This window comes from Amblyraja radiata, chromosome 49 (genome assembly GCF_010909765.2).
Source record: "Amblyraja radiata isolate CabotCenter1 chromosome 49, sAmbRad1.1.pri, whole genome shotgun sequence".
NCBI classification, from domain to species: Eukaryota; Metazoa; Chordata; class Chondrichthyes; order Rajiformes; family Rajidae; genus Amblyraja; species Amblyraja radiata.
In genome coordinates this window covers 371,629-393,334 of record NC_046004.1, presented here as the reverse complement: position 1 = coordinate 393,334, position 21,706 = coordinate 371,629, and the positions used below count along the sequence as shown (strand labels likewise).

The 21,706-nt window shown below is 53.0% G+C and overlaps 1 protein-coding gene across 2 annotated transcripts; it reads left to right on the top strand.

The window, feature by feature from the left end:
• The first annotated feature begins 636 nt into the window (after nucleotides 1-636).
• lrrc23 (leucine rich repeat containing 23) lies at nucleotides 637-19,860 on the top strand. 2 transcript variants are annotated; one of them, XM_033015965.1, is made up of 10 exons: nucleotides 637-811; nucleotides 950-1,506; nucleotides 1,844-1,942; nucleotides 3,420-3,529; nucleotides 5,406-5,659; nucleotides 8,631-8,761; nucleotides 10,788-10,924; nucleotides 11,571-11,647; nucleotides 15,260-15,414; nucleotides 19,282-19,860. In XM_033015965.1, the coding sequence occupies exons 3-10, from the start codon at nucleotides 1,850-1,852 to the stop codon at nucleotides 19,321-19,323; spliced, it is 999 nt and encodes a 332-aa protein (XP_032871856.1). In that variant the 5' UTR covers nucleotides 637-811; nucleotides 950-1,506; nucleotides 1,844-1,849; the 3' UTR covers nucleotides 19,324-19,860. The 2 variants fall into 2 exon arrangements, with proteins under 2 accessions (XP_032871856.1, XP_032871854.1); XM_033015963.1 differs by having other exon boundaries at nucleotides 637-1,506.
• Nucleotides 19,861-21,706: the final 1,846 nt, after the last annotated feature.

Genomic DNA, 21,706 nt, shown 5'->3' with positions numbered 1-21,706 from the left:
GACGAAATGGCCCTCGTTCCCCTCCGTTGCATACTGGCACGTCTGCCCATTGCATGTAGCAGGAGTGGACTTTCTTGCTCCACCGCCCCGCCCCTCACTGTGACTGACGGTGCCGCCACCCAATCGCAGCGAAGACAGGCAGTCGCGTCTCGCGTCCCCACGTCCTATTGGTCTAACGCCTTGTCTGACGGCGACAGCTACCAATCACAGCGAGGTCCCGCATTTCCTTTGATGCGATTGATTGTGACGCCATAGTGCCAGCGACCAATGCCCGAGGTGAAGAACTGCTGCAGCCCCGCCCCCTGCAGACTGACGGCATCTCTGACCAATCAGAGCGCTGGCAGGCAGCGATACCCCGCCCACCGCTGTCAGGCATCCGGGGCGACCAATCACCGCGGCGAAGAGCGGCCGGTGTCCTGGCCTCGTAGTGACGGACACAATTTTCGACCAATAGGAGCGTGGTTCTGCCCATCCTTTGACGAATTCCTGTGTGACGCAACAGCGATGCTGACCAATCACCACGGTTGAAAGGGAAATGTCCCGCCCCTCGCTCTGATTGACGGGGCGCTGACCAATCCTCGCACAGGTGGCCGGGTCTGCGGGGTGTCCTGTTGCCCCTGGCAACCGGCGGAGTTGAGTCTTGTTTCATTGAGGTTAAGTTCGGGTAGTTTAGTTTGTCTCGTTTAGTATTAGTTTGTGTTCAGTTCAGTTTAATTGAGATTAAATTATGGAATTGAATGGAATATTTTATAGTCTCATGTGACAAGTCACAGTGAAATTCTTCGCTTGCGTTACCCGACGTTTGCCAACAGTCACCACATCAAGGGGCGTTGACACAGTTACAAAGTTACCCCGCTGCCTCCCCCTTTGTTCTTCTCCTGCCCCCACCTCACCCCTCACAGTGGTACCCGTTTCCTCACCGAGGCTTCACCGCTGCTGCCAAGAAGAGGTCCCTCCGCCGAGGCTCCACCGCCAGTGCTCCATCGCCGAGGCTCCTCCGCCAAGGCCCCACCGCCACCAAGAGGCCCCACCGCCACCAAGAGGCTCCACCGCCACCAAGAGGCCCCACCGCCACCAAGAGGCCCCACCGCCACCAAGAGGCTCCACCGCCACCAAGAGGCCCCACCGCCACCAAGAGGCCTCATCGCCACCGCCGAGGCTCCACCGCCACCAAGAGGCCCCACCGCCACCAAGGGGCCCCACCGCCACCAAGAGGCTCCACCGCCACCAAGAGGCCCCACACCGCCACCAAGAGGCCTCACCGCCACCAAGGGGCCCCACCACCACCAAGAGGCCCCACCGCCACCGCCGAGGCTCCACCGCCACCAAGAGGTCCCTCCGCCAAGGCACCACTGCCGAGGCTCCACCGCCACCAAGAGGCCCCACCGCCATCAAGAGGCTCCACTGCCGAGGCTCCACCGCCACCAAGAGGCCCACTGCTGCCACCGCCGAGGCTCCACCACCGCAACCAGGGCCACAAAGCCAAGGCCAAGTCTCAGCGCCGAGGTTTAGTTGTGTTCAATTTAATTTAGTTTAATCATATTAAGTTTAGCTTAGTTTAGTTTGGTTTTAGTTTGAGTTATTTGAGGGGAGAGGGTGGGGGGAGAGAGAACGGGATGGAGGACAGAGGGAGGGAAGGAGATGGAAGTCAGAGGGAGGGAGAATGGGGTGGAGGGAGGGATGGTGAGGGAAACAGAGAGAAAGAAGGAATGGAAAGACTGAGGGAGGAAAACAGTGAGGCGGGGAAAGAGGGAGGGAGGGGAAGAGAAAGGGAAAGAGAGGGGAAGCGAGAAAAGAGATACTAACTGAGATTTCTACCTCTTCCCCCCCTCCCCTTCCCCAGTGAGGGATGTCAGAGACGGAGACTGATGCGGAGAGGGAGGCGGGATCTCAGATTGAAGATGAAGGGCAGGAGGAAGAGGATGAAGAAAAAGAGGAACAGGTACTCCCGCTCTCCCTCTCTCTCCCCCTCTCCTCTTCCCTCTCCCCTCCCCCCTTTTCTCCCTCTCCTCCCCCTCTCTGTCCTCCCCCCATTTCTCCCCTCCTTCCCCCTCTCACTCCTCTCCCCCTCTCCCCCCCCCCTCCCCCCCTCTCCTCCTCTCCCCAAACTCTCTCTCCCCTCTCCCCTTCCTTTCTCCCCCTCTTTCCACCACTCTCTCTCCCCAGCCTCTCTCTCCCCCTCTCTTCCCCCCCCCCTCTCTCTCTCCTTCTCTCTCTCCCCTCTCTCTCCTCCTCTCTCTCCCCCTCTCTCTCCCCCTCCTCCCTCCCCTCCTCCTTCCCCCCACCGCCACTCTCCTCTCCCCCCTCTCCCCTCCCCAACCCCCTCTCTCCCCCCTCCCCCTCTCTCCGCTCCCCCTCTTCCCCCCACCGCCCCTCTCCTCTCCCCCCTCTCCCCTCCCCATCCCCCTCTCTCCCCCCTCCCCCTCTCCCCCTCCCCCTCAAGACAGCATCGCCATTCAATGTGATCATGGCTGATCATCCACAATCAGTACCCCGTTCCTGTCTTCTCCCCCTAACCCCAGATTTTGCTATCTTCAAGAGCCCTATCTGGCTCTCCCTTGAAAGTTTCAGACTCACAGACTCAAAACTCTCTGTGTGAAAAAGTGTTTACCCATCTCCGTTCTAAATGGCTTACCCCTTTTTCTAAAACTGTGGCCCCTGGTTCTGGACTCCCCCAACATCGGGAACATGTTTCTTGCCTCCAGCGTGTCCAAACCCTTAATAATCATCTGTCTCATTAAGAATGCCTCTCATCCTTCTAAATTCCAGAATATTTAAGCCCAGCCGCTCCATTCTCTCAGCATATGACAGTCCCGCCATCCCGGGAATTAACCTTGTGAACCTACGCTGCACTCCCTCAATAGCAGGAATGTCCTTCCTCAAATTTGGAGACCAAAACTGCACACAATACTCCAGGTGTGGTGTCACTGGGGCCCTGCAACAGCACAAGGACCTCTTTGCTCTTATACTCAACTCATCTTGTTATGAAGGCCAACATGCCAATCACTTTCTTCACTGACTGCTGTACCTGCATGCTTACTTTCATTGACTGGTGAATAAGGACCCCCAGTCCCGTTGGACTTCAAATTTTCCCAACTTGATACCATTTAGATAATAATCTTCCTTGCTGTTTTTGCCACCAAAGTGGTAACCCCCCTCCCTCCCCTCCCCACTCTCCATCTCCCCCTCTCCCTCTCCTCCCCTATCTCATCCTCTCCCCCTCTCTCTCCCTCCCTCCCCTATCTCTCCCTCTCCCCTCTTCACCCTCTCACCCCTCTCTCCCTCTCCGTCCCTCTCCCCCCTGACCCCCTCCCCCTCTCCCGCCTCTCTCCTTATCACTCTTCCTGCCCCTTCCACACCACACCTCTCCCACCAGGCTCCCATCTTAACCTCCTCTCTCCTTCACTCTCTCCGTTTAGCCTGAACCGAAGCCTCTAACGACAGAAATCCTGGCGGAATCGTTATCCCTTCTGTGCAAAACTGGAAACTCTCTGTCTCACGCCTACGTCCGCGCCGATCTGCGCGATCGGTGTGTGCTCGCCGGAGAGGAGGGAGAGCCGCACTGGAGGGGAGAGAGGGGGAGGGGAGGGAGAGGGAGGGAGTGGGAGAGGGAGAGGGAGGGAGTGGGAGAGGGAGAGGGAGGGAGTGGGAGGGGGGGGGTAGGAGGAGGAGGGAGAACAATGGGTGGGTGAGGTTTCAGTTCTGGACCCTTCAGACTGAAAGTATAGTTTATGGTAGACAAAAAAGCTGGAGAAACTCAGCGCTTTGTCACCGGCTGAGTTTCTCCAACTTTTTGGTCTACCTTTGATTTTTCTAGCATCTGCAGTTCTTTCTTAAACATTAGTTTAGTTTATTGCCACGTGTGCCAAGGTACAGTGAAAATATTTTTGTCGCCTGCTAACCAGTCAGCGGATGTTTAGCACGATTACATGATTACAATCAAACTAAAGCTGGACTAAAACTAATACTTAACTGAACTAACTGAGGGCTGGCACGGTGGCGCAGCGGAAGGGTTGAGACCAGAGACGCGGGTTTAATCCTGACGTTTACTGGGTGTTTGTATGTTCTCAGATTCAGGTTAAATCTTTATTGTCATTGTGCAGTGTACAGTACAGAGACAACGAAATGCAGTTAGCATCTGATCCAGAAGAGCGAACATAGAATAATGGAACAGTAAAATATATATATATATGTACAAACAGTAGTAGTATTGCAATTTTTCTGGGGGCAGGAGTGTCGGGGGGGGGGGGGGTGACTGGCAAACACCAAGGTGCAGATTTAAATAGTGTAACAGCCGCAGGGAAGCAGCTGTTCCTGAACCTGCTGGTCCGACAACGGAGAGACCTGTAGAGCCTCCCGGATGGGAGGAGGGTAAACAGTCTGTGGTTGGGGTGAGAGCAGTCCTTGACGATGCTGCGCGCCCTTCGCAGACATCGCTTGCTTTGGACAGACTCAATGGAGTCACAACTCCCCATGACCGCGTGGGTTGTCCCCAGGTGCTCCGGTTTCCTCCCAACATCCAAAGACGTGCAGGTTTGTACTTTAATTGGCTTTGGTAAAGATTGTAAATGGTCCCATGTGTGTGTAGAATTGAGCTGGTGTGCGGGGATCGCTGGTTGGCATGAACACGGTGGGCCGAAGGGCCTGCATCCGCACTGTATCTCTAAAACCGAACCTAAAACTAAAGACTAAAACTCAGCTCAACTAAACTAAAGATAGGCACAAAGTGAGAAAAAACGTTTTCTCCCAGAGAGTTGTGAATTTATGGGATTCCCTGCCACAGAGGGCAGTGGAGGCCAAGTCACTGGATGTATTTAAGAGAGAGTTAGATAGAGCTCTAGGGGGCTAGTGGAGTCAAGGGATATGGGAAGAAGGCAGGCACGGGTTATTGATAGGGGATGATCAGTCATGATCACAATGAATGGTGGTGCTGGCTCGAAGGGCCGAATGACCTCCTCCTGCACCTATTTTCTATGTGTCTATGTTTCTAAAGTTGGAATAATTCAGCATCTCTGGAGAACACGGATAGGTGACATTTCGGGTCGGGAACCTTCTTCAGACTGAAAGTAATGGTGGGCGGGGGTAAGAACCAAAAGTAAACTAAATCTGTCTCTCTCTCTCTCCCTCTTCCCATCTGTCTCTCTGCCTCCCCCCCGCCCCTCTGTCACTTACCTTCATCCCCCTCTGCCTCGTTCCTCCCTTTCTCTCCCCCCCTTACCTCCACCCCTCTCCCCCTCCCCCTCCATTCCCCCCACCCACTCTCCCCACCTCTTTCCCCCCCCCCCATTCTCCCCCCCTCCCTCCCCCCCTCTCTCCCCCACTACCCACCTTCCCCCCTGCTGCCCCTCCACCTCTCCCCCCCCCACTCTCCCCCCCACTCCCCCGCCCCTCTCCCCCACACACAGTGAGCTAACTGACATCAACGCCCTGCGTCCATTTGTCCACCTGCGTTACGTGGATATCTCTGGGAACATGATCCAGGATATCTCTCCTTTGGCCAACCTGAGCCAGCTGCTGTGGGTGTCTGCGGATGGGAACCACCTCTCCAGCGCCCAAGTGGAGGAGCTGCCCTTCCTTCAGGTGGCCAGCTTCGCCCGCAACTCCATCCGGGACACGGAGGGAATCTACCACCCACTGCTGGAGACTCTCAATCTGAACAGTGAGGCCCCGTCATACTCCCCACCCTCCCTCCCCATCACCTTCCTCTCCTCCATCCCTCCCCCCTCCCTGCGTGTGATCCTTCATTCCTCGATTCCTCACTCCATCAAACCCCCCTCACCTCCCTCCATGCTCCCCGTCCCATCCCCGTGAGTGTGAGAGACTTGATGGTGCAGAGTGCATGTGTGCACTCACTCTGAGTGCACTTCACTCTGTGCATGTGTGCATGCATACGCGCATGTTTTTTGTGCAGTGTGTGTGCATGCATGCGCACATGTTTGTTTATGCAGTATGTGTGTGTGTGTGTGTGTGTGTGCATGTATGCGCACATGTTTGTTTGTGTCATGTGTGTGTGCATGCGCATGTGTGTGCATGTGTGCGCACATATTTGTTTGTGCGGTGTGTCTGCATGCGCACATGTTTGTGCCCTGTGTGTGTGCATGTATGCGCACATGTTTGTTTGTGCGGAGTGTGTGTGCATGCGCACATGTTTATGCAGTGTGTGTGCATGCATGCGCACATGTTTGTGCAGTGTGTGTGCATGCAAGCGCACATGTTTGTGCAGTGTGTGTGCATGCATGTGCACGTTTGTTTGTGCAGTGTGTGTGTGCACGAGAGTATCTTAGAAACATAAAACTTAGGTGCAGGAGTAGGCCATTCGGCCCTTCGAGCCTGCACCGCCATTCAATATGATCATGGCTGATCATCCAACTCAGTATCCCGTACCTGCCTTCTCTCCATACCCTCTGATCCCCTTAGCCACAAGGGCCACATCTAACTCCCTCTTAAATATAGCCAATGAACTGGCCTCGACTACCTTGTGTGGCAGAGAGTTCCAGAGATTCACCACTCTCTGTGTGAAAAAAGTTCTTCTCATCTCGGTTTTAAAGGATTTCCCCCTTATCCTTAAGCTGTGACCCCTTGTCCTGGACTTCCCCAACATCGGGAGCAATCTTCCTGCATCTAGCCTGTCCAACCCCTTAAGAATTTTATAAGTTTCTATAAGATCCCCTCTCAATCTCCTAAATTCTAGAGAGTATAAACCAAGTCTATCCAGTCTTTCTTCATAAGACAGTCCTGACATCCCAGGAATCAGTCTGGTGAACCTTCTCTGCACTCCCTCTATGGCAATAATGTCCTTCCTCAGATTTGGAGACCAAAACTGTACGCAATACTCCAGGTGTGGTCTCACCAAGACCCTGTACAACTGCAGTAGAACCTCCCTGCTCCTATACTCAAATCCTTTTGCTATGAAAGCTAACATACCATTCGCTTTCTTCACTGCCTGCTGCACCTGCATGCCTATTTTCAATGACTGGTGTACCATGACACCCAGGTCTCACTGCATCTCCCCTTTTCCTAGTCGGCCACCATCTTCTTCTTGTGTATGGCGTGCACAGCCTAAAGCTGTAGGACAACTTGTTCTATTTGATCTTATTGATTGTGCACACCAGGTTGATTGCATTCGTCGAAACAGACCACGTGAAGGTTACAATCTCCCACCCCCACAAGTGTGTGAATAAGTGTGCGTGTGAGTGCACGTTTGTATGGGTGTGCATGTGTGTGTGCAATGCATGCGTGTGCATTGCTTGCATGCACGTCCGCTTGCATGCATTGCCTGTGTGTATGTTGGCGTGCGTGCGAGTGTGCGCATGTGTGAGCGGGATGTCCATCCGTGTTTGCGTGTGCTTGCATGCCCACGTACGCGTATGTACATGGCTGTTTGTGTGTGCATGTGTGCGCATGCATGCAAGTTTGCATTTTGTGTGTGCGTTGTGTGTGCGTGTGTGTGAGTAAGCTTACGTGTGGGTGTGTGCGCAAGTGTTTGTGCGTATGCATGCTGCTATGCGTGCATGTGTCACGTTTGTGCGTGCATATGTGTTACGTGTGTCATGGATGCATGCATAAGTGTTTGTCCATGTCCGTCGTGTTCTGTGTCCATCGTTGTGCGGGTGCATGCATCCATGTTTGTGCGTGCGCATGCATGTGTGTGTATGTGCATGCCTGCGAGTGTACTCAGGTGTGTGTGTGCATGCACATGAATGTGTGCATGTGCTTGTGAGTGTGGTCTAGTGTGCGCGCATATACGTATTTGTGTGCGCATGCCTATGTGTGCTAAGGGTACATGCGCGTGTGCATGGGGTGTGCATCCATGTTTGTACATGCGCATGCATGCGTCCGTTTCTGCATGCATATGCCTGCCCGTGCATTTGGGTGTGCCGTGCTTTCGCATGTTTGTGCACACCTGTGTGTGTGTGCATGTGTGCGTGCATGCATACGTATGCGTGTAAGTGCACGAATGTATGTGCGTGTGTGTACCTGCAGGTGCATGTTTGTATGTGTGTGCATTGCATGCGTGTGCTTGCACGTGTGCATGAGTGTTTGTCCGTGCCCGTCTTTGTGCGTGTGCATGCATCCGTGTTTGTGCATGTGCACGCATGCGTGATTGAGTGTGCGTGTCTGTTAGTGTACTCGGGTGTGTGGGCATGCATGAGAATTTGTGTGCTTGAGTGCATGTGTTTGTGTGTGTGCTAGTGTGTGGGCACACGTGTATGTGTGTGCGCATGTCCATTGCATGTGTGTGAGCCTGTGTGCATCTGCACGTGTGCGCGCTGGTACATGCTTGTGTGCGCTTGCATTGTGTGCCTCTGCGTGCATGCCTGCATGTGTGTGTTCGGTGTGCGGCCATGTTTGGGCATGCGTATGCTTGCGTGTGCATGCGACTGCTCACGTGTGTGTGCTCGTGTGTACATGCAAGTGAATATGTGTGCCTGTGTGTTTGTCTGCATGCATGTGCAGTGTGCTTGTGCATGTGTGCATGCCTGTGTGTGCACGTGTGTGTGTCCGAGCATGCATGTGTGCCTGCTTGTGTTTGCAATCATGTGGGCGTGTGCTTGTGTGTGACTTTCTCTTCCCTCTAACTGGCGTTTGACCATTTCCTTCCCCCCTCTCTCCCCCCCCCCCCCCCACAGATAATCAGATTCGGGAGGTTTCTGGATTGGATCCCATGAAGCTGTCTCGCCTCCACACGCTGGAACTGCGAGGCAACCTGTTAGAATCCACTCGTGGGATTATCTTGCCAAACCTGCGCCACTTGTACCTGGTGAGTTGGGAGACTGTAGTCACAGAGTGATACAGGCCCTTCAGCCCAACTTGCGCACATCGGCCAGCTACACTAGTCCCACCTGCCTACCCTATACCTTCCAAACTTGTCCTTCCATGTACCTGTCTAACTGTTTCTTAAACGTTGGGATAGTCCCAGCCTCAGTGACCTCTTCTGGCAGCTCATTCCATTCACCCACTATCCTTTATGTGAAAAAGTTATCTCTCAGTTTCCTATTAAATCTTTTCCCCTTCACATTAAACCTATGTCCTCTGGTCCTCGATTCACCCACTCTGGGCAAGAGACTCTGTGCATCTACCTGATCTGTGGCTCTCGGGGATGTTGGTCTGTGAGTGTGGAGCTCCCTGGAAGCGGCAACACAAGTGGACACACGCACGCTCTGCTCCCCTTCATCAGTTGGGGCAGTGAGTACAAGAGTCCTAGAGTCATCCAGCACGGAAACAGGCCCTTCAGCCCGACTTGCCCACGCCCACCATCACACCCGCCTTCCATCCTGACCACGGCTGCTGTCTGTACGGAGTTTGCACGTCCTCCCCGTGTCCGACGTGGTTTTTCTCCGGGCGCTCAGGTTTCCTCCCGCACTCCAAAGACGTGCAGGTTTGTAGGTTAATTGGCTTGGTGTAAATGTAAATTGTCCCCAGTGTGTGTAGGACAGTGTTAGTGTGCGGGGCGATCACTGGTCAGCAGGGACTGGGTGGGCCGAAGGGCCTGTTTCTGCACTGTGTCTATGAAACTAAACTCAACTAAACTAAAGATAGACACAAAAAGCTGGAGAAACTCAGCGGGTGCAGCAGCATCTATGGAGCGAAGGAAAAAGGCAACGTTTCGGGCCGAAACCCTTCTTCAGACTGATCGGGGGTGGGGGGGGGGGGGCGGGAGAAGAAAGGAAAAAGGAGGAGGAGCCTGAATGCTGAGGGATGGGAGGAGACAGCCCGAGCGCTGAGGAAGGGGAGGAGACAGCAAGGCTAACAAAATTGGGAGAATTCAATGTTCATGCCCGCAGGATGCAGACTCCCCAAGCGGAATATGAGGTGCTGTTCCTCCAATTTCCGGTGTTGCTCGCTCTGGCCATGGAGGAGACCCAGGACAGAGAGGTCGGATATGGAGTGGGAGGGGGAGTTGAAGTGTTGAGCCACCGGGAGGTCAGGTTGGTTATTGCGGACCGAGCGGAGGTGTTCGGCGAAACGATCGCCCAACCTCCGCTTGGTCTCACCGATATAGATCTGCTGACATCTAGAGCAGCGGATGCAATAGATGAGGTTGGAGGAGATGCAGGTAAACCTCTGTCGCACCTGGAACGACTGCTTGGGTCCTTGAATGGTGTAGAGGGGGGAGGTAAAGGGACAAGTGTTGCATTTCTAGCGGTTGCAACGGAAAGTGCCCGGGGAGAGGTGGTACGGGAGGGAAGGGAAGAATTGACAAGGTCTTTGTGGAAGGCAGATATGGGGGGAGATGGGAAGATGTGGCGAGTGGTGTGGTCACGTTGGAGGTGGCGAAACTGACGGAGGATTACTTGTTGTATGTGACGACTGGTGGATGAAAGGTGAGGACTATGGGGACTCTGCCCTTGTTGCGATTGGGGGGATGGGGAGATAGAGCAGTGTTGCGGGGTATGGAAGAGACCCTGGTGTGAGCCTCATCTATGGTGGAGGAGGGGAACCCCCGTTCCCTGAAGAATGAGGACATTTCAGATGCCCTGGTGTGGAACACCTCATCCTGCGGCGTAGACGGAGGAATTGGGAGTAGGGGATGGAGTACTTACAGGAAGCAGGGTGGGAAGAAGTGTAGTCCAGATAGCCATGGGAGTCAGTAGGTTTATAGTGGATGTCGGTCAGAAGTCTATCACCTGCAATGATAGGAACAAAAGGCTGGAGTAACTCAGCGGGTCAGGCAGCATCTCTGGAGAACATAGATAGGTGGCATGTCAGGTTGGGACCCTTCTTCAGACTGACCGTAGCGGATTAGTTAAACGAAACTGAACGAAACTAAACTTCTGTCTCCACAGGCGGCCAACACCATCAGCCGATTGGAAGACTTAGACGCCCTCACGGGTCTCCAGACTCTTCACTTGCGAGAAAATCACATTGAAACCCTACAGGGCTTCAGCCCAACAATGGTGGCTCTGCAATATATCAACCTCAGGTACGGGGGAGAGGATGAGAGGGTGAGAGAGGGAGGGGGGGGAAAGAGAGAAAGGGGAGGAGGAGAGAGACGAAGGGGGTGAGACAGAGGGGGGGGGGGAGAAGGAGAGGTGGGAGAGTGCAGGAGGGGGGAAAGGGGAGGGAGAGTGATTTCCTTTGTATAGTTGAATAACTAGACATTCCCGCCACAACGCCCTCCTGACAACCTTTCCCTGTGTCTCCCCTACTCATTCCCCCCCTCTCCCACCCTCTCTCTCTTCCCCCTCCCTCTCCCCCTCCTCTCTCCCCCCATCTCTCTCCCCCCCTCTGCCCCTCTCTCCCCCTCTCACCCCTACTCTCTTCCCTTCCCCCCTCTCTCCCTCTCTTTCTCCCTCATCTCTATTCCCCCTCCCTGTCCCTCTTTCTCCCTCCCTCGCTCTCTCTTCCCCTTTTCCCTGTCGCTCCCTCCCTCTCATTCTCCCTCTCCCTCCATCTCCCCCCCTCTCCCTCCGTCTCCCCCCCTCTCCCTCCATCTCCCCCTTCTCTCGCTCCGTCTCCCCCCCCTCTCTCTCTGTCTCCCCGCCCTCTCTCTCTGTCTCCCTCCCTCTCTCTCTCTCTCTCTCTCACTCTCTCCCTCCCTCCCCCCTGTATCTCTCTATCTCTCCCAGGAGTAACCTAATTGTCGAAATCAATGAATTGAAACACCTCGAATGTGTGCCTAATCTTCGAGCGTTAGTCCTTGCAGGTGAGAAAGAGAGGGGAAGAGAAAGATGGAGGGGTGGGGGGAGAGAAGTAGAGAGAGGGAGAGGGGGGAGAGTGTTTATTTCACTTGAACGTGGTTTAGTGCAGTATAGTTTATTTTCCTTTGGTTTACTTTAACAGTTTACATAGAAACATAGAAAATAGGTGCAGGAGGAGGCCATTCTGCCCTTCGAGCCTGCACCGCCATTCATTGTGATCATGGCTGATCGTCCCCTATCAATAACCCGTGCCTGCCTTCTCCCCATATCCCTTGACTCCACTAGCCCCTAGAGCTCTATCTAACTCTCTCTTAAATCCATCCAGTAACTTGGCCTCCACTGCCCTCTGTGGCAGGGAATTCCATAAATTCACAACTCTCTGGGTGAAAATGTTTTTTCTCACCTCAGTCTTAAATGACCTCCCCTTTATTCTAAGACTGTGGCCCCTGGTTCTGGACTCGCCCAACATTGGGAACATTTTTCCTGCATCTAGCTTGTCCAGTCCTTTTATAATTTTACATGTTTCTATAAGACACCCCCTCATCCTTCTAAACTCCAGTGAATACAAGCCTAGTCTTTTCAATCTTTCCTCATATGACAGTCCCGCCATCCCAGGGATCAATCTCGTGAACCTACGCTGCACTGCCTCAATCACAAGGATGTCCTTCCTCAAATTAAGAGACTAAAACTGTACACAATACTTTAGTGTAACAGTTTAGTTTAGTTTTGTGCACTTTAGCTTATTGGTTTAGTTTCCTTTATTATTGATTAGTTTACATTAATGTAGTTTTGTTTTACAATATAGTTGAGTTATTGTGAATGTAAAGTAGTCTAGTGTCTTTCATTTACTTTAATATTGTTTCCTGTAGTTGAGTGCAGTTTAGTTTGGGGTATAGTTTGACACAGTACACTGTAGTTTAGTTGATATAGTGAACTGTTGTATGTAGTTTTGTTTATTTGAGCTTAGTTGAGTTCACTGTAGTTTCTTTCTTGTAGTTTAGTGCCGTTTGATCCCGTCTAATTTGATTTAGTTGAGATTTATTGTGTACAGTTTTGGTCTCCTAATTTGAGGAAGGACATCCTTGTGATTGAGGCAGTGCAGCGTAGGTTCACGAGATTGATCCCTGGGATGGCGGGACTGTCGTATGAGGAAAGATTGAAAAGACTAGGCTTGTATTCACTGGGGTTTAGAAGGATGAGGGGGGTCTTATAGAAACATATACAATTATAAAAGGACTGGACAAGCTAGATGCAGGAAAAATGTTCCCAATGTTGGGCGAGTCCAGAACCAGGGGCCACACATCCGCATTGAGGCCGTACGCAGCGCTTCGACGGGAGTACGCAGTGTCTGGACGCCGTACGCAGCGTCTTGATGGCCTATGCCTAGCGCGTGGCGTTGTGCGATGACGTCACTGCCCGGCGTGCCGTTGCACGATTACGTCACTGCCCGACGCCGTGCGAAGTCCAAATTCAGTCGGCTCGCCTCCTGCCCAGCTGATTGGTGAGTATGATGTCGGGACCAGCCCCGCACAACTCCATATGCCTCCGTGGTTCGAATTGGGACCGGCCCCGCGAGGCCGTACGCCTCAAGCCACCACGTTTGGTCGCGCTAGACCCATACAGTCGCATGCTGGTGGGACAGGCCCTTAACTCAATGGGTCAGGCAGCATCCCTGGAGAGAAGGAAAGCTAGTATAGGTTTATGTAGTTTGCTTTACTTTTATCTAGTTTAGTTTAGTGTGCTGTTTAGTTTAGCGCAGTTTACTTTATAGTGTCATGTAGTTTACATTGGGTCCAATGAGTCCGCAAAGACCATCGATCACCGTTTCAACTAGTTCAACATTATCCCACTTTCTCATACACTCCCGACTCCCCACTCTTCCACCCTCCCTCCACCCTCACTCCATCCCCCTTCCTCTCTCCCTCTCTCTCCCCACCCTCTCTCTCCCCACCCTCTCTCTCCCTTTTCCTCCCCCTCTCTCTGCCCCCTTTCTCTGTCCCCTATCTTCCCCTTCCCCTCTCCCTCTCCCCTCCTCTCTCTCCCCTCCCCCTCTCTCTCCCCCTCTCTCTCTCCCACTCACCCCTTCTCTCTCCCCCTCCCTCTCTCTCCCCTCCCTCTTTCTCTCCCCTCCCTCTTTCTCTCCCCCTCCTTTTCTCTCCTTAAACCCCGCTCTCTCCCCCTCCTTTTCTCTCCTTAAACCCTGCTCTCTCCCCTCTCCCTCTCTGTCTATCCCACTACCTCCCCCTCCACCTCTCCCGCTCTCTCCCCTCCTCTCTGTCTCTCCCCTCTCTCTCTCTCCCCTCTCTCTCTCTCCCCCCTCTCTCTCTCCCCTCTCTCTCTCTCCTCTCTCTCTCTCTCCCCTCTCTCTCTCTCCCCTCTCTCTCTCTCTCTCTCTCTCTCTCCTCTCTCTCTCTCTCTCCCCTCTCTCTCTCTCTCTCCCCCCTCCCCCTCACTCCGCCCCCCCCTCTCTCCCCCCTCATTCTCCCTCTCCCCCTTGGTCTCTCTCTCCACCATCCCTTTCTTTCTCGCCCCCCCCCTCTCTCCCCCTCCCTCTCCCGCACTCCATCTTCCCCTTCCTCACACTCTCCCCATTCCCCACTCTCTCTCCCTTTCCCTCCTACCCTCTTTCCCCTTCCCTCTCTCCCCTCTCTCTCTGCCCCTCTCTCTCCCCCTCCCTCTCTCTCCCCCTCCCTCTCTCTTCATCTCTCTCTCCCTCCATCTCTCCCCACCATCTCTCTCCCCGTCCTCTCTCGCTCATCCCTCTCTCGCTCCCCCTCTGTCTCTCGCTCCCCCTCCCTCCCTCCCTCTCTTGCTCTCCCTCTCTCCACCACCCCTCTTTCTCACCCTCCCCTCTCTCTTTTACTCTTTCTCTCCCCCTCCCTCTCTCCCCCTCCCCCTCTCCCCCTCCCTCTCTCCCCCTCCCTCTCCCCCCCTCTCTCCCCCCTCCCTCTCCCCCCACCTTCCCTTTATCCCCTTCCCTCTCTTCCCCCTCTCTCTCCCCCTCCCTCTCCCCCTCCCTCTTAACCCTCCCTCTCTCCCCTCTCCCTCTCTCCCCCCTCCCTCTCTCCCCCCCCTCTCTCCCCCTCCCTCTCTGCCCTCTCTCCCCCTCCCTCTCTCAGTCCCCCCTCCCTCTCATCCCCCTCCCCTCTCCCTCCTCCCTCTCCCACCCCCTTCCCTCTCCTCCCCTTTCCCTCTCCTCCCCTTCCCGTCTCCTCCCCTTCCCGTCTCCTCCCCTTCCCTCCTCCTCCCCTTCCCTCCTTCCCCCTCCCCTCTCCCCCGCCCCTCTCCCCCCCCTCTCTCCCCCCCCTCTCTCCCCCCCTCTCTCCCCCCCGCCCCTCTCCTCCTCCCTCTCATCATTCTCGCCTCCCTCCCTCTCCCCCCTCCCTCTCCCCCCTCCTCTCCCCCCTCCCTCTCCCTCCCCCCTCCCTCCTCCCCCCTCCCTCCTCTCCCGGCTCCCCCCTGCCCTCCTCTCCCCCCCCTCTCTCCCCCCCCTCTCCTCCCCCTCTCCTCCCCCCTCTCTCCCCCCCCTCACTCCCCCCCTCACCCCCCCCCCTCTCACCCCCCTCTACCTCCATTTCCTCCCCCTCTTTCTCCCCCACTCTCCCTCTGCCCCACAGATAACCCATGTGCTGAGGAAGACTCCCACCGCCTCGAGGCTCTCCTCACCGTCCCTGGACTGGAGAGACTCGACAAGGACAGTTTTGGGATTGACGAGAGGGCCGAGGCAGCCAGCACCAGGAAGCAGAGGGAAGAAGAGGCGGCGGCGGAGAAGGTGAGAAACGATGACCCGGGCTTGTCCCTGTGAGCCCCGACCCACTCCTGAGCTGCCCCTGGCTCTGCTAGGCCCACAATCCAGGCCAAGATCTCCTCGTAGGACCACGGGGGATAGAAGAGACCTTGATGGCGGCGAGCACGAGTGCAGCGGCTCTATCCTCTCCAGTGTGTTTGTTTTCATCTGTGTTTTCACATCTGTGTGAAGCAGACTATGTGCATAGTCGACAAAACTTAAATCGATATGGGATTACGCTACACTCTAGCCATCACAAGTGACTTCCAGTAGGCTCACAACATAGAAGAGGACATGACTAGACCACAGGAGTCGCCGTGTATTGTGAGTTGGACCGGCAGGAGACGTAGATGGCGAAGAGAGAGGAAGCAGAAGCGAGGATACCGGTCAGGGTTACTGGCTAGGCTGGGGAAGCAACCACACACACCTCCACTCCCGAGTATCTTCCTTAAAAACGCCCAATCTGTCACGCATACAATGGATGAATTGGAGCTGCTGATTTTTACAATATTTACAATATTTAGAATATATATTAATGATCTGGATGAGGGAATTGAATGCAACATCTCCAAGTTTGCAGATGACACAAAGCTGGCGGGCAGTGTTAGATGTGAGTAGGATGCTAGGAGGCTGCAAGGTGACTTGGATAGGTTGGGTGAGTGGGCAAATGCATGGCAGATGCACTATAATGTGGATACATGTGAGGTTATCCACTTTGGTGGCAAGGACAGGTGGCATATTAGGAAAAGGGGAGATGCAACGGTGGCATATTAGGAAAAGGGGAGATGCAACGAGACCTGGGTGTCATGGTACACCAGTCATTGAAAGTAGGCATGCAGGTGTAGCAGGCAGTGAAGAAATCGAATGGTATGTTAGCATTCATAGCAAAAGGATTTGAGTATAGGAGCAGTGAGGTTCTACTGCAGTTGTACAGGGTCTTGGTGAGACCACACCTGGAGTATTGCGTACAGTTTTGGTCTCCTAATCTGAGGAAAGACATTCTTGCCATGGAGGGAGTACAGAGAAGGTTCATCAGACTGATTCCTGGGATGTCAGGACTTTCATATGAAGAAAGACTGGATAGACTCGGCTTGTACTCGCTAGAATTTAGAAGATTGAGGGGGGATCTTATAGAAACTTATAAAATTCTTAAGGGGTTGGACAGGCTAGATGCAGGAAGATTATTCCCGATGTTGGGGAAGTCCAGAACAAGGGGTCACACCGTTTAAGGATAAGGGGGAAATCTTTTAGGACCAAGATGAGAAAAACATTTTTCACACAGAGTGGTGAATCTGTGGAATTCTCTGCCACAGAATGTAGTTGAGGCCAGTTCATTGGCTAGATTTATGAGGGAGTTAGATGTGGCCCTTGTGGTTAAAGGGATCAGGGGGTATGGAGAGAAGGCAGGTGCAGGATACTGAGTTGGATGATCAGCCATGATCATATTGAATGGCGGTGCAGGCTCGAAGGGCCGAATGGCCTACTCCTGCACCTATTTTCTATGTTTCTATGTTTCTATGATGATTAAAACTTTCAATAAAAGTCTGTACTACAATTAAGATGGCGGACCTGCTTCAGACACTAACCAGACAGCCTTATCTCAATGGAATGTGTTTTCAATGACAGAGTTCAGATTTCACCTTGAACGAAAAGTTAGAAGATAAACAACTGAAAAAGGCTGAAGAAAAATAGCAGAACTGATATTGATGGCCTACTCCTGCACCTATTTTCTATGATTTCTATGTTTCTAGGGGAACTGCACTGAATCCTTGGGTGGGGCGCAAAGTCTCCAGAGGTTTCTGTTCAGGTTTCCTAAGTGGGACAGGGGCATATACACCTATGACTGAACACCTGCCCACCCTTCCAACATGATTAATAAATTTGCTGATGACGCAGCTGTCGTCGGGCTCATCTCAGGGGGGGGGGGGGGGGACGAGTCAGCATACAGGGGCGAGATACAGCGACTGTCAGAGTGGTGTTCAGTAAATAACCTGGCACTGAACACCACAAAGACAACGGAGCTAATACTGGACTTCAGGAGGAAACGGGACGCAGACCCGGCCCCACTCTGCATCAATGGGAGCATGTGTGGAAAGGGTGCAGACTTTCAAATTCCTAGGAGCTCTCATATCCGAGGACCTCTCCTGATCTGCCAACACCACTGCAACCACCAAGAGAGCACAACAGAAACTCCACTTCCTGAGAGAGCTCGGGGGGCACAACACTAAGAAGAAGCTGCTGGTGGCCTTCTACCGGGAGACCATTGAGAGTCTACGGACATATTGCATGTCAGTGTGGTATGCAGGCTGCTCTGCTGCAGATAAGAAAGTGCTCCAGACAATGTTACCCTCTGGCAGGCGTTACCGGTCAGCCAAAACACGCACCTCCAGACTCAGAGACAGTTTCTTCCCCAAAGCAATCTTCACACTCAATGAAAAAACACTGAGTATTATTCATGCTGCATTCTTCCATGCTGCTACCCACCTTGCACTTCATTATCACCATGTGCAATACTGATTACTTCTCTTGATATCTAATTTTTAATATTGTTTTTAAAATGTGTCCTATGTTTTTATATTTGTATATTACGCACCAATTGAGTGGCAATAACAATTTTGTTGTATGCAGTGCTTACAACGACAAATAAAGGCATTTCATTTGCAAGCCTGGGCCTTCCCTGAGGTAGGCCTACAACAAAGGCTGGGGTGCTGCTGCAGCTAGGCCCCAAAGCAAGACTGGGCCTTTCCTGAGACTAGGCTGGGATTGATGCGCAGAACTCGCTATCAAAACAAGGAGGGGATGGGGGACACAATTTTTTGCTGGCCACGCACGCATGCGCACACACTCACACACACACCCGCGAGGCTTCGGAGGCTCAATCCAGCAGTAAATGCAGCTCAACTGCCTATCTCACTGGGTTAACTACAGCCCTGACTGGACTGACGGGACACCAGCGCTGCTTCGTCATGCTGGCCATATTTCCCACAAGTGGTAAATATGGGTGATCGTTTCGCCGAACACCTCCGCTCGGTCCGCAAGAACCTACCTGACCTCCCGGTGGCTCAGCATTTCAGCTCCCCCTCCCATTCCCCGTCCGACCTCTCTGTCCTGGGTCTCCTCCATGGCCAGAGTGAGCAACACCGGAAGTTGAAGGAACAGCACCTCATATTCCGCTTGGGGAGTCTGCATCCTGCGGGCATGAACATTGAATTCTCCCAATTTTGTTAGCTCTTGCTGTCTCCTCCCCTTCCTCAGCCCTCGGGCTGTCTCCTCCCCTTCCTCAGCCCTCGGGCTCCTCCTCCTTTTTGCTTTCTTCTCACCCGCCACCCCCCATCAGTCTGAAGAAGGGTTTCGGCCCGAAACGTTGCCTATTTCCTTCACTCCATAGATGCTGCTGCATCTGCTGAGTTTCTCCAGCATTTTTGTGTACCGTCGATTTTCTAGCAGAGTTGAGCTGGGTTTAGTGCTATTTCTCTACGCTGGCTGTGGGCCTGGGGGTACAGCTCACGTCTGACTGCCAACCTCTCTGGCCACCCGTTCTTGGGGGGCCACTCGGGACAACGTCGAAAACCCAGCCGGGATCGATCCTGCCTGCGGATGAGGCGCAGGTCTGTGCCACTTCTCCCTCCCCCAATCATCGCGCCCTCGATCATCAGTCCCACCCCCACTGCCTCGCGGAAAGCGGAGATTTTAAAATCGGAATCACAAAAACTTGGGGGGGATGTCCCCCACCTCTCAAAACATGGGGGGGACGTGTCCCCTCTGGCCCCCCTGGGTTCTCCGCCCCTGCTGCCAGGCATGGGCTGAGTGGTGTAACCCTTGATGACGGTCCCTCTCTCTCTCCCCATGCAGGCCGCCAAAGACCAGGACATTGAGGGGCTGGACACGACCTGAGGGCCCTCGAGGGGCCTGAGCGACGAGGCAAGGCTGGAAGGGGTAGTGAGGGCCTTTCATGTGGCCTGATGGGGTTGTGAGGGGCCGGAAGCCCTTTCCAGGAGTCTGAGGAAGGAATGAGGGGCACAAGGGAAGGGAGTTAGAGGTGAGTGAGAGGGAGTGAGGAGGGAAGGAATGAGGCCCTGAGGTGCTCTCACTCTCTCCCCTCCTCCCCATCACTCCTCACCCCTCTCCCTTCCTCACTCCCCCTACCTTCTCACTCCCTCCCATCTCCTCTCCACACTCTCCCCCATTCTTCTCTCCTTTCCCTCCTTCGTTTAGTTTACTTTAATTTAGTGTAGGTTAGATTAGTTTAGCAGTGGTTTAGTTTAGCTCCCCCCTCCCTCCTGTCCCTCCCTCCTCTCCTCTCCCTCACTACATTCCTCCCTCCCTCCCATTTGTCTCTAAACTCAACGGAACTCTATTCCCAGCTTCCTCTGCATTCACTGCATTTACTTAAAAATTATTGTCTAATTCTATAAAGTCAGTAAAATGAAATGTGTGTCCAGTGTTAGATGATGTTTAACGATGTGGAATATCTGATTGAAAGGGAGCTCGGGGTACAAGGGTTGGACACGCACACACACGCGCACACACACACGTACCCATGCGTGCACACAGACATACACGCACACAAACGCGCACACACGTGCACACACATACACACACGTGCACACAGATGTACACATGCACACAAACGTACACACACGTACAGACACACACACATGCGAGCACAAACACATTAACACGCACACACACGCACGTACACAAGCGTGCACACAGACATACACGCACACAAATGCGCGCACACACACATGCACAAACATACACATGCATGCACACAGATGTACACATGCACACAAACGCACACACACACACACACACACGTACACTGACTGCCTACCCTGACTAACTGCTCACGGCATGCACCAGGCACGTGCCCTGAGAAGTTAGTCAGGGTAGGCAGTCAGTATCTTTGGTCATTCGGCTTTTAAAATAAATTCTTGGAAACCGCGCATGCGCAGATTGTTCTCTCCTCAGTGAGCTGTCAGTCGGCTTTTAAAAGAAACTTGCGCTGCTGCGGCACAAGCACGCATTCCATGGTGTAAAGACAGAATTTCAGCTGCTTTATAGACCGTTGCCACTGACAGCTTGAAGCAGCGTCGACGGCACATGGGTAGCACATATTTCAGCGTGTTAAATGCACTGCGGATGAAAGGCATGGGAGAATTATGCCTCCCTAACAGATCGATCTCTTAGAAACATAGAAACATAGAAAATAGGTGCAGGAGTAGGCCATTTGGCCCTTCGAGCCTGCACCGCCATTCAATATGATGATGGCTGATCATCCAACTCAGTATCCTGTACCTGCCTCCTCTCGATACCCCCTGATCCCTTTAGCCACAAGGGCCACATCTAACTCCCTCGTAAATATAGCCAATGAACTGGCCTCAACTACCTTCTGTGGCAGAGAATTCCAAAGATTCACCACTACCTGTGTGAAAAATGTTTTTCTCATCTCGGTCCTAAAAGACTTCCCCCTTATCCTTAAACTGTGACCCCTTGTTCTGGACTTCCCCAACATCGGGAACAATCTTCCTGCATCTAGCCTGTCCAACCCCTTAAGAATTTTGTAAGTTTCTATAAGATCCCCCTTCAATCTTCTAAATTCTAGCGAGTACAAGCCGAGTCTATCCAGTCTTTCTTCATATGAAAGTCCTGCCATCCCAGGAATCAGTCTGGTGAACCTTCTCTGTACTCCCTCTATGGCAAGAATGTCTTTCCTCAGATTAGGAGACCAAAACTGTACCCAATACTTAGGTAAGCATAATTCTCCTGTATCTATCTATCTATCTATCTATCTATCTATCTATCTATCTATCTATCTATCTATCTATCTATCTATCTATCTATCTATCTATCTATCTATCTATCTATCTATCTATCTATCTATCTATCTATCTATCTATCTATCTATCTATCTATCTATCTATCTATCTATCTATCTATCTATCTATCTATCTATCTATCTATCTATCTATCTATCTATCTATCTATCTATCTATCTATCTATCTATCTTATCTATAAAACTCTGGGGCTATCCGTCCGGCTGCCGTCCGGCTCCCTTTCTGCCTTTCTGCACCCACATGCACACATACGCACACACGCACACGCACACATATACACATACGCACACATATACACACACACGCACACATATACACACACACACACGTGCATGCACACATACACACGGTGGCGCAGTGGTAGTGTTGCTTCCTCACAGCACCAGTGACCCAGGTTCAATCCTGATTACAGGTGCTGTCTGTACAGTTTGTACGT